The sequence below is a fragment of the Hipposideros armiger genome, unplaced genomic scaffold, assembly GCF_001890085.2.
Source record: "Hipposideros armiger isolate ML-2016 unplaced genomic scaffold, ASM189008v1 scaffold_95, whole genome shotgun sequence".
Classification (NCBI taxonomy): Eukaryota; Metazoa; Chordata; class Mammalia; order Chiroptera; family Hipposideridae; genus Hipposideros; species Hipposideros armiger.
In genome coordinates this window covers 2,148,433-2,160,554 of record NW_017731445.1, presented here as the reverse complement: position 1 = coordinate 2,160,554, position 12,122 = coordinate 2,148,433, and the positions used below count along the sequence as shown (strand labels likewise).

Below are 12,122 nucleotides of genomic sequence, written 5' to 3'. Positions count from 1 at the left end.
CCCTCCCAGGGCAGTGTGGCTGCTGGTTGACATTACGAAAACAACGCTTCTATGTGATATACACCAAAAGGTGTATCTGAACCCTTATGCTCACCCAGCTTCTACACAAATGGCGTTTAGTTTTTGTCTGAATTCTTTGCCACGTTAGCTCTGGATGATCAAACCTAAGTACTAGGATGAGTTGTGAGGATTTGGGTAACCACATTACCTCAAGGCTGTCACCTAAAGTGCAAGTTTTGTGAAAGTCCAGTTGAAATCAACAGGCCTCTCTAGAAACATTTCACTGAGGGGTTTCCTAAATTGGCACTAAATAACATAAAAAAGCAGCTTAGAAAGCTAAGGCTGCACTAATCACAACTGGCCCCCATGCAGCCTCCCTAGCACACAGTCAGCTACCCCTACTATAAACCTTAACAGATATTTATTTATCTTCGCTCCTCTGGAAGAAGTGGCCTTTTATAAATGAAATATATAACCTGTGATTTTGGGCCGAAATTTAAATGTCAGACTTATATAGATTTATACAGTTAATGAGCTTGTAGATTCTTGGTGCCAACTTTTGTTTACCCAGAATATATCGTGTTTCCCCAAAAATAAGACCTAGCTGGAGAAGAAGCTCTGGCATGATTCCTCCAGGATATGAAGGGCACGCACCCCTCACATGAGGGTTTTATGACCTGTTTCAGGGAGAAGGTGCCTTTTCCACAAACTCCTTCAGCTTAAAATATTCAGTATGCCAAGGTGCCGTATTTTGGTACCTAAAATCATGCGAGGGCTTATTTTCTGGCTAGGTCTTATTTTCAGTGAAACAGGGTAATTGAGACCCTGAAGTGTTACTATTTGTCTAAATCAATCCCTAGCGTTTTCTGATCACTCTTTGAATGTTTGTCTTCAGCTACAACTTTATAAATTCTAAACCACTGAGACTTATTTCTAATTTGATTTCTTCCCAGCTTTGTTTACTGGTCAGACTGGGGTGAACCAGCTAAAATAGAAAAAGCAGGAATGAATGGATATGATAGATGGCCGCTGGTGACAGTGGACATCCAATGGCCTAATGGAATTACACTTGGTACGTATGTTCTTTCTTCCTTGACCACAGATTCAACTGTCATCACAGAGCTTTAACTCATCTCCAGAGTTAATTCTGGACTACAGCGGACAACTCGTATAGTTCCTTCTACAGCCTGAATTTTGAATGAGAAAAACAGTAATACAAGTGGCATGGTAAATTTAAATTACATGCGCCATAATTACATTCATTGGGACCTAATATGTGACACAAATGCAGTGAATCTTGGCCCTTGGGAACTCTCACCCTCAATACTCCTGGCACGGGTGCCTTAGCATTTCCTGAACTGTAGGCTTAGACCTTCTGGCTCATGATGGGAGAACAACAAAATGCTAGCCTCTTTTAATATTTCTATCATGCGAGTAATGTTTCTTCAGGCAGTTACCTTGAGAATCTTAGGTACCCCCGTTAGTCCCCCCAAGATGAATGTGGGTACAGATTCTGCATTCTGCTTCACAAGACTTGTGGGATCCCATTTAGAACCCCTGCTGGGTCCTTAGAAGAGTCTGCAACCCGCCTCCACCATACTCCCGACAATGGACCAAATGTGCCACACTCTTTCCTCTATCCTAGTGGTTCTGACTCTGTCCCCAGGGACTGAGTTCCAAAACCCCTGCCATTGCCCAAGGAGGGAAGGTTCTAAGCAATAAAATTTCTTAAATTAAATAAATAAATTAATTAATTAAGAGCCCCTGCTGGGGAAGGAATGATGAAAGTAGAATATTGGATTCCTTCGATATTTTAAATGGAGGCCAGAGCAATACTCACCATACAAATGCAATTCTTTTCCTGCCTAGACCTTGTAAAGAGCCGTCTCTATTGGCTTGATTCCAAGTTGCACATGCTATCCAGTGTGGACTTGAACGGCCAAGATCGAAGGATAGTGCTAAAGTCTCTGGAGTTCCTAGCTCATCCTCTCGCACTAACGATATTTGAGGTAAGAGGCCTGCCTCACATCTAAGTGTATACCTTTGAGTTACGGTAGCACCTTGGGGGAAAAAAAAGGCATGAGGGAAGGGCAGAGGAGCAGGACTTGAGAAACTGCTTTCTCTGTAACCTGGAATAAGTCAGATACTGATTCCGTGCAACACGTGAAGAAATCTGAACTTGGCTTTTCGTATAGTTTTACAGCCAGTGTCCCAGACGGCCTTAAATAAACTTGGTCTGTTAAAACTGCCAGTAAATAATAGTGACCTTAGTTAGATAGTGACTTGTATTAATCCTAAGTGTACATGCTAATTTGGGGGTTCTGTTTTAGGACCGTGTCTTCTGGATCGATGGGGAAAATGAAGCAGTCTATGGTGCCAATAAATTCACTGGGTTGGAGCTGGCCACTTTAGTTAACAACCTTAATGATGCGCAAGACATCATTGTCTACCATGAACTTGTGCAGCCATCAGGTAACACGGGGAAGCAGAGCCCTTCGGGGCTACTCTAAGGGCAGCAGCATGGCACAGTACATGCTGGGTATCGGTAGCTCTTTAGTGACTCAACTTGCTCTAAACTGGAACTTTTCCCTCCTGTACCCCACCTCAAACACTTCAAACCTGGTGTTGGGTGTTATTTTATTTCTAACTTCCTAGTGAAAGAGCTTCAGAATTTCAGCTCTCATCTTCCCTCCCTCCATGTTCAGTCTTTTATTTCAGTCTTTCCCATATCCCCTTGGCCTTCATGCCCTCTTTTTTTATTTATGGGAACAGTGCTGGGGAATTGGGGGAAGGGGAACAGACAAGTTGCTGTCGTTTTGTTCTTCAGTCTAGTTGNGGAGGACGTTGCTTCACTGGCCCAAGTTGGCACCATCATTGCGCTCTTCCCCGGGCGAGGCAGATCAGTCACCGGCTTCTGGATGGCCGCTCACGGCGGCTGCTGGCCGCTCACGCTGACTGCCGGCTACACACGGTAGCCCATGGCAACTCACTGCCACGGGGGCTGCAGCCTATGCCATCGCCGGCGACTCACGGCAGCCCAGCTCCAGGTTGAGCTGTTGTTCAGCATCTAAGCTGTAGAGGGCAGTGTCACTGGCCCTCATATGTGGGATCTGAACCGGAGCCCTCTGGCGTCCCAAGCCAGCTCTTAACCAACGCGCCACTCGGCCGGCTCATGTCCTCTAAGACTGTTGCACTAACCTCCAAAGTAGCCACAAACTTTCCCTTCCTCCACCCACTCATTGCCCCCCATGACACATCTAGGATTGTGTAGATCCTGAAACACATCTGGTCATATTGCCTCCTGCTCAGAGTACTTGACTGGTTCTATCTAATGAAACTCTTAACATCAAACTAAAAACTTTTTGGACAGCAACGGAAATCATCAACAAAATACAAAGACAGCCTACTGAGTGGGAGAAGATATTCCCAAATGATACATCCAATAAAGGGTTAATATCCAAAATATATAAAGAACTCAAACAACACCAAAAATGCAAACAATCCAATTAAAAAAATGGGCAGAGGACCTGAACAGGCATTTTTCCCAAGATGATATACAGATGGCCAACAGATTAATGAAAAAATGCTCAACATGACTAATCATCAGGGAAATGCAAATCAAAACCTCATTGAGATATATTATGTCACACCTGTCAGAATGTCTACCGCCAATAAATCAACAAATAACAAGTGTTGGTGAAGATGTGGAGAAAAGGGAACCCTTGTGCACTATTGGTGGGATTGCAATTGCTCTGGAAAACAGTATGGAGATTCTTCAGAAAATTAAAAACAGAACTACCATATACCATATGGTATATGCAGAATACCCAGCAATTCTACTTCTGGGTATTCATCTGAAGAAATACAAAACACTAATTTGAAAAGATATATGCATCCCTATCTCCATTGCAGCATTATTTACAATAGCCAAGATATAGAAGCAACCTAAGTGTCCATCGATAGATGACTGGATAAGGAAGTGGTCCATATATACAGTGGAGTATTACTCAGCCATAACAAGAATGAAATTTTACCACCTGAGACAACATGGATGGTATTATGCTAAGTGAAATAAGTCAGACAGAGAAAGACAAATACCATGTGATTTCACTTATGTGTGGAATCTAAAAAAGCAAAATAAATGAACAAATAAAACAAACAGATCCATAGATACAGAGAACAAGCTGATGGTTGCCAAAGGGGTGGAGGTGGGGGATGGGAATAAAATTGATTTTAAAAGTCCATTATGCAACAGGTACAGTTCCAGGCCCTGGACAAGACAGCTTTAGAATCCACAGCATATTATAGAATGCTCACATTTAGTTTCTCAAGGGACCCTGAAGCACATTCATTAAAAAAGAAGAAAACACAGGAGTAAATCTTCATGACTTTGGATTAAACAATGGTTTCTAATATATTACACCAAAAGCACATGACAGAAGAAATAGATAAATTGAACTACATCAGAATTAAAAAACAAAAATCTTTTGCGATTCAAAGTATACTATCAAAACAGTGAAAAGACAACCCAAGAATGGGAGAAAATATTTGCAAATCATAAAGCCAATAAGAGTCTATTATCCAGAATATATGACACAACTCAAATATATACATATACATATTTGTATACACATACATACACATACACAATTAAAAATGGTAAATGATTCCAATAGACATTTCTCCAAAGAAGCTCTACATGTCCACTAAGGACATGAAAAGATGCTCATATCCTTCAGTTATTAGGGAAATACAATGACTAAGCCACAATGAGATACACTTAACAAATTTCAAAGAAATATTGCTAAAGGAAAGAACAGTTTGAAAAGACCGCATACTGTGTAACTCCATTTATATGAGAGTCAGAGATAGTGAACAGGTTAGTGGTTACCAGGGGCCTGAAAGAGGAAGGCTGACTAGGTGAAGGGAAACGCGTGGGGTGGGGGGAGGTAGAAATAAATAATGTACATAAATTAAATAAAACCCTTAAACCTCCCTGTAGCTGGGTGCCTTCCACTGTGGGAACAAGACAAAGCCAGGAGGACATGCGTTTCTCCTTCCTCCGAGCCTTCTCTCCAAGCTTTAGACCAGTGAGTGCCGCTCCTGGTCACCCACCTCCTTCCTCTACCTGCCCGCATCCTCATCACCCATCTGTTTAAAGCATAGCTCTTGTTCTACTTCCAAGAAATGTCTTTGGACCTGTGGTGTCCTTCGAGTATGCTGCCTGTACCCTTATATTTATTCTTCATTGGTATTGGTTTCACTTGAAGGTTTGACAGAGTAGACAAGTTTAAGCGCCTTGGGGACAAGGACTGATGTCTTCAGAATCGAAAACAGGGCTTTATGAATATAGCAGGCACTGGCATACCGATTTTAAAGGACTTTTGTTTCTGATCAGGTAAAAATTGGTGTGAAGAAAGCATGGAGAATGGAGGATGTGAATACCTATGCCTGCCAGCACCACAGATTAATGATCACTCTCCAAAATACACCTGTTCCTGTCCCAATGGGTACAATCTAGAGGAAAATGGCCGTGAGTGCCGAAGTAAGGCTTTTTACTTTTCATCCACAAGCGGGACGTACAACAGGCACTAGAATAAGACACTAGCTATAGAGAAACTAGCCTGGATTTTAGGAATTCTGTTTCAACAAACTCTTGGAATAGATTTGAGAACATACTTGCTACTGTTACATGCGCCAGGTGTTCATGTCATTACTTCAGAATTGACTTTTAACTCTTTTCAACATTAGATGCGTCTATAGGTGACACTTTAGTCAAAGCGCCAATGTGCCTCATACTGATGTGTAACAATTAGTCCCATGACAGCACTGAGCTAGCCAGCTTGCAGATAATTACACAAAGTCTTAGCATTTTTCTCCAAAAAGATAAGCCTGAAATTATGCTTCAAGTCCATGGTTACAGGAAACCTCCTGACCCCAGTGGGTGACACTGTCTTAAACTCACACTTAAATCAAACTTGCATTTTAGTCTTCTGTTCTTAGCTTTTGATTAAGTGGCAAATTAAACTCACATGTTGTGAGCAAGGAACTCAGACTGTGAGGTTTTTATTAGCTTAATACTGGATCCCTGCAGGGACTAGCTAAATTTACTGAGAAGGGAGTTGCAACATAATCTGGCAGTAAGACTAATGTGCCTGGTAATCTGTTTTCCAGAGCATTTCTTGTAACTTCCAGGAGCCTGGGACATTGCTTAGAGAGGGGTCTTTGAGTGTGGCTGTGTGTCGTTTTGAATTCTCGAATTTCAAATGCTGACTCTTCCTCTCTAAATCTCATGTGTCGCTGGTATTGCCTAAAGACCACTGTTTTCCCCAGTTTTGACACATCCACCATGCAACTTAGTTCAGCAGTGGTTTGTCTGTGTCTTGCGGTATTAAAATAACCTCTCGCATGGCTTTTCTGGACTGAACAGCTAGCCTCTCTGGAACCTTGGCGTTAACCAGGTTCTTGGTTTTTATAATTCAGGTACTGCAAATACTGTGGCTCACAGTGAGACAAAAGATACCAACACAACAGAAATTTCACCAACTAGTGGACTAGTTCCTGGAGGTATTGGGTTCAGCCTTGCAAACTGTTAATCTCAACTAACAGCCACTCTTTGTATCTGTTGCTTAAATAATCAACGCAGCCTTTAACTACTAGTTCTGCTCCTGTTGGTAACCCACGTTTCAACTCCAGTGACTTAGAACCTGCAAATCTTAGCCTGACCTGACTTACTAAGGTTTCTGTTAGAGAAATGTCAGTGAAATGGCTATTACAGCACGTGACTCGCAAATACTTCTAGACCAGTCATTCCTGGTCCACGATTGTGGTAGATACTGAATATTAATGAGGCTCTCTGCCATCTGCGTACATGTCTAAGTCTGAACAGAGATCCTTCTAAACCGATTCCTTCTGTTCCCCTGTAGGGATCAATGTGACCACAACAGTATCGGAGGTCAGTGTGCCCCCAAAAGGGACGTCTGCTGCCTGGGCCATCCTTCCCCTCTGTAAGTAGATTTCCTACGTGTGGGTCTGATGAACCTCTTAGACGCCTTATGGGCATTTATAGTTCATCTCAAGATGCGCCTCCCACAGCCCCTTGTACTCTCGTATCACTTGTGACACTGAATTACATTTGCTCCCTCCCCAACACCGCACAGAGGTGAGAGTCCATACCCTTCTCTTCAGTGGTATCCTCTGCACCGTGATTGGCAGTGATAAGTGTTCAACTATTACATGAAAAGTGCTTACTGCTTTCTACTTCAGAGTTGTTAGTCTGGCTTATCCCCTTTCACAGTAAGTCCTTTAAGCAAAGAACAGTGTTCTATTCCCCTTTGAGATAGATTATATATATATAAATGCTCCATACAGAGGAGATACACAATGCTTAAATGCTTTCTTGAGGAGGTATAGGACTTGCAGAAGGTAAATTAAAAATAGCTAAGAATTTTCAAACCCGGGGAGAAGAACCTCTAAAGCTACTACTGGGTGTGTGAATTCTAAGGCACTATGCTATAATGGACTCTTTATCCTACAGTACTGGATTCCAAGTTTAACACACAAGGAGGATCATTTGAAGACCTCTCCAAAGCTTCAGCAATTTTAATTCAGTCAGCCTGGGGAGGGGCCCAGAACTCTATGCTTGCCCAGGTGGATATGGGGGCCTCAGCACCAGTCTATAGTGTAACACTTAACCACTGGTCTGAACTTGTAAGCCCCTCGCTCATTTATACTCTTAACTTCCAGTTATCCCAGCTTCATAAAGCATGAAACTTACACGAATGTCAGTTCTCATGGAGTCACAAACACGATCTTTTTTCTGTTTTGAGATTAGACCTAGCTTAGTTACCTTCTAACTTTTTTCAGTGCTCTTGGTAATGGCAGCAGTAGGTGGCTACTTGATGTGGCGGAACTGGCAACACAAGAACATGAAAAGCATGAACTTTGACAATCCTGTGTACTTGAAGACCACTGAAGAGGACCTGTCCATCGATATTGGTAGACACAGTGCTTCTGTTGGACACACGTACCCAGCAGTAAGTCAGCTTTGTGTCTTTATACACCATGGCTGGCAGTAAGACTTTGAAACAGGGACCACTAACTCAGGCTATGGCCGCCTGGGATAAGAAGAGCCATTAGGATCATGGAGCCACCAAATACTTCACCTGCTACCTGGAGATTAGACAGTCTAGCCTGTTAGAAAATAAGTCAGTCAGTTGATAAGCATCTGCCCCATACAGAATGACAGGGAAGTCAACTTAAGGTCACCACTATACTATGAGATAGTTTTGGTTATGGGAGCTACATGTAAATACTTGCATGAACCAAGAAGCTTCTTTCTGAACTGTTAAATCAGTTGCCACTGGATATTTAAAAGTAAATTAGCATTTCGTATATAGGGGAATTGGCTTAACGTCAGTGTATTGAGCAAGATTCTTTGGGCCAAATTTACTAAATGCTTGAAAGTGTCCCATCCCACCTAGGATAGCCAACTTTTCTACTAGCAGTAGAGTCATTCATTCTGCAGTTGAAGCCCAAATGGAGTATTTGGCCTTTATTTAGGGAATGGTCTGAACTAAACAAGTGCTGAGCACTCCCTCTGAAGCTCTCTGGTGAAACAAAGAATGGTGGCCAGTCCATGCACACATGTGTCTTGTCATATTTTTCTCCAAGACTTAAGATCATTAAGTAAAACAGGCAGGACCGGTCACACTATTTCCTCTCTCTTCCAAGTATACACATTTGAATTCAAGTTAAAATGCATTAGTGACACAACTATGTAACTTCATGAAGAACCTGTTTTGGATCTGACTTCCCTTCTATGCCACCTTTGATCGCTGAATGACTGACTCAAAAGCAAGGTCCATGTTAGATTGCTGTTCATGAGTGATCACCAAGCTCACTCCATACTTTTTCTTTTCCACAGATATCAGTTGTAAGCACAGATGATGACCTAGCTTGACTTCTGAGACAAATCTTGACCTTTGAGGTCTAAACCAATAATATCCCAGTTTGGAGTGGTAACCGAGCCAGCAGCTGAAGTCTCTTCCTGCAGCCTGGAAGAACATCAAGATATCCTTGCGTGGATCAAGCTTGTGTACTTGACCATTTTTATATGACTTTCATAAATATTCCTGTCCACATTCTACTTCAGCTTTGGATGTGGTTACCAAGAATCTGTAACCCTTAAATTTTTAGACAGTATTGCCACCTCTGGCCAAATATGCACTTTCCCTAGAAAGCCATATTCCAGCAATTAAACTTGTGCTATAGTGTATACCACCTGTACATACATTGTATAGGCCATCTGTAAATATCCCAGAGAACAATCACTATTCTTAAGCACTTTGAAAATATTTCTATGTAAATTATTGTAAACTTTTTCAATGGTTGGGACAATGGCAATAGGATAAAACGGGTTACTAAGATGAAATTGCCAAAAAATTTGTAAACTAATTTTGTACGTGTGAATGGACTCTTTGACCTCAATGGAGGTTTGCAAAGATTGAGTGTTCAAACTACTGTACTTTTTTTTCAAATGCTAAAAAAATTAAACCAAGCAGCTTAACCATGGTTTGTGCCTATTCCTCTACGAAAAACTATAAACAGCCTTAGTATCAAATCAAATGTTCTAACTATATGAGCGATAGATCTTAATGTTGTATAACCAAGCCTATAATTTGACTAGTTTTTCTCATAACCAAGCATTAAAAGGACAAGGTGCTACTTAATATTTGCTCCCCAAATATTTATTTTGTAAAAGAAGCTAGGTTAGCCTGTACCTAGAATTTCTCTTGGTTAAAGTTTCTTTTCTCATTAATTTGTTTTTTTGATCTAGTAACATATGCTAAGATTTCTATCAGTTCTGCTTCTTCATACTTAGGTCTCAGTTTTCCATGACCTATCATTATCTATAGTTCAAGGACAAGTACCTTCTAAGGCATGAGAAAGGACTTGCTTCTTTTACAAGTCTAGACAGTCTACCATGAAGAGAGCTAGGGAGGATAACAAGTAATGACATTTGTGGACATGCTAAAGCAGTGGTTCTCAGTGGGGTTAGGGTAAGCATCTGCATCACCTGGGAACTTGTTAAAAATGCAAATGCTCAGGCCCTATCCTAGACTAGCTGAATCAGAAACATGGAGGAGGGAACATGTGTTTTCACAAGCCCTTCAATTTTAAAACCACTGTCCTAAAGTGACTTCATAAATAATCTGTAATATCTCCTAACTTTTCAGCCTGGCTGGCAAAGGATGGATTCCTTCTAATGACAATTTCTGAAATATTTAGTGTGAAGAGCAGATAAGGAATTTGAGGAGAAGAAAAAGTGGCACAGGGCTTTAGTAAGTTTTCCATCAGATTAGCCATGACTTCCTTTCTTTAAAGACTCAGGATGCCAGCAAGCAAGGGAAGATACAGGCTTGAAGCCTGGGAAGATGCTGTAAGTCCACATCGAGGTTGGGAGTCAACTGCAGAAGGTGCAGTGATTCCTCTGGGGATGAAACAACCAGTGCAGTGGCAAAAGGATGTAGAGAAGTTGTTTTGAGTAGCTAATGGATTGGTGGATGACTTGTTCCACTTGCATATGGAATGTAAATAAGACAATTGGCATCTTGCTTGTGGCTTAAGCAAAGAGATCAGTGATCCTAGATGAATAAGTTGCTTCTGTCACCTTGTTTAATAGAAACCCTCTCGTGAGTTTGCTCAAATGGAAAGTGAAAGGACAGGTGTGGATCGTTTTCTAAGAGGTGTAGAGGTCAGAAATCTAGAAGGAAAGGGCTGTGATCATGAAGGCAGGCCTCCTCGGCTATTCACCTGTCGCTTCTTCAAATAAGCAGGATGTGGCCTGCTAGCATGAGGTGTCTGAATTGCCTATTTGATTAGGAGGTTAGCCTTCATCACATCTGAAATCTGAACACCACTTGGTTGACTGGTACTTTGAACCTGCTATAGTACAAAACCCACTGGTTTATTTTTTTAATTGAAGCAAAACAAAATTTCCTCCTAGGAAACTTAAAGATATCAGTGTTTCCCCCCATTACAAGTATTGTATAATATTAGTCAACTATAGGGCCCAAAGTCATCGTTTTTAAGAACAAAATCAAGCATTATTCTTCATTATCTTCTCTTGGATTCCAGCCCTTGGTGTGTTCCTGCAGGTTCTAGATCCCAGTTTCCAAACTTCAAAGAGCCTAAAGGATTTCTTTCTTTTACCTTGCCCTCCCCAATAAGTATCCAAGGACAGAAACTCCAACTTAAAAAGAACAAACTCATTGGAAGAAATAAATTAGATATTTCTACTGAAATAAGAATAGTTATATGGCTGTTCAATTCAGTATGTGATAGTAATTCATGAGGGACTAGAGCCTCGAGCTTCAGTACAAACTTTAAGAATCCTATGTGGGGACCAACCCGGTGGCTCAGTTGGTTAGGAGTTGGGTTGGGAGCACAAGCTCTGAGCAGGGACCACCGGTTCAATTCTCACATGGGCCAGTGGTGCTGCGCCTGAGCTGAACTGCTGCTGAGCTGCCAACAGGTGGCAGGATGGCTCATCAAAAAAAAAAATCCTATGTGAAACACATTGGCATAATTTTGCTGTGTCTCTAGAGTTTACTGTAGGAGATGAGAATTAAGAGGTAATAAAAAATAAGTGGTAATATATGAAACTTATCAAACACTAAAGGAGGCTGCTTGGAGTTAAATGAGCCTGTCACACACAGTCACTGAAAGTGGACCTTCTAGAGACTTTAGGAATCGCTACTAAGATTGATGATTGATGAATAAAGAGATTTGTGGCCCTTGTAAAGAAATCCAGCCAAGTCCCTGAGTCAAAAATTTTAAGCGGCCTCTGCAAGCTATCTATTTGGTGAGAAATAGTCCCAGTTGTTCAACCAGCTCCCTTAAAACATTAATATAGCTATTTTAAAGGCCTGGTATCATTCCCAAACCTCTGATGTTCCATTCTTGATGAACACAAGGCAAGGAAAAGAAAAAAAAATGAGGTCCCCACTTTGGCACTTGCTTCTGTTCCTTATAATTGTTGAAAGTCAGATTGCCCTTCTCCAGAAATGAGAAACAGGCTTTCCATAGCAACACTCCAGGGCATTTAAAGGATTACCTCT

General features: G+C 41.4%; 1 protein-coding gene across 3 annotated transcripts in view; it reads left to right on the top strand.

Annotated features, from left to right (window-relative positions):
* The window catches only part of VLDLR (very low density lipoprotein receptor), a 31,285-nt gene extending 21,712 nt beyond the window's left edge, over window positions 1–9,573 (top strand). The window contains exons 13-20 of one of the 3 annotated variants that reach the window (XM_019645902.1): window positions 954–1,072; window positions 1,870–2,009; window positions 2,331–2,472; window positions 5,399–5,545; window positions 6,484–6,567; window positions 6,927–7,007; window positions 7,867–8,036; window positions 8,927–9,573. In XM_019645902.1, the coding sequence (XP_019501447.1) occupies window positions 954–1,072; window positions 1,870–2,009; window positions 2,331–2,472; window positions 5,399–5,545; window positions 6,484–6,567; window positions 6,927–7,007; window positions 7,867–8,036; window positions 8,927–8,962 (919 nt within the window). In that variant the 3' untranslated portion in view covers window positions 8,963–9,573. The remainder of the gene's footprint in view (window positions 1–953; window positions 1,073–1,869; window positions 2,010–2,330; window positions 2,473–5,398; window positions 5,546–6,483; window positions 6,568–6,926; window positions 7,008–7,866; window positions 8,037–8,926) is intronic. The other 2 variants (XM_019645903.1, XM_019645904.1) reach the window with 2 other exon arrangements.
* Window positions 9,574–12,122: the final 2,549 nt, after the last annotated feature.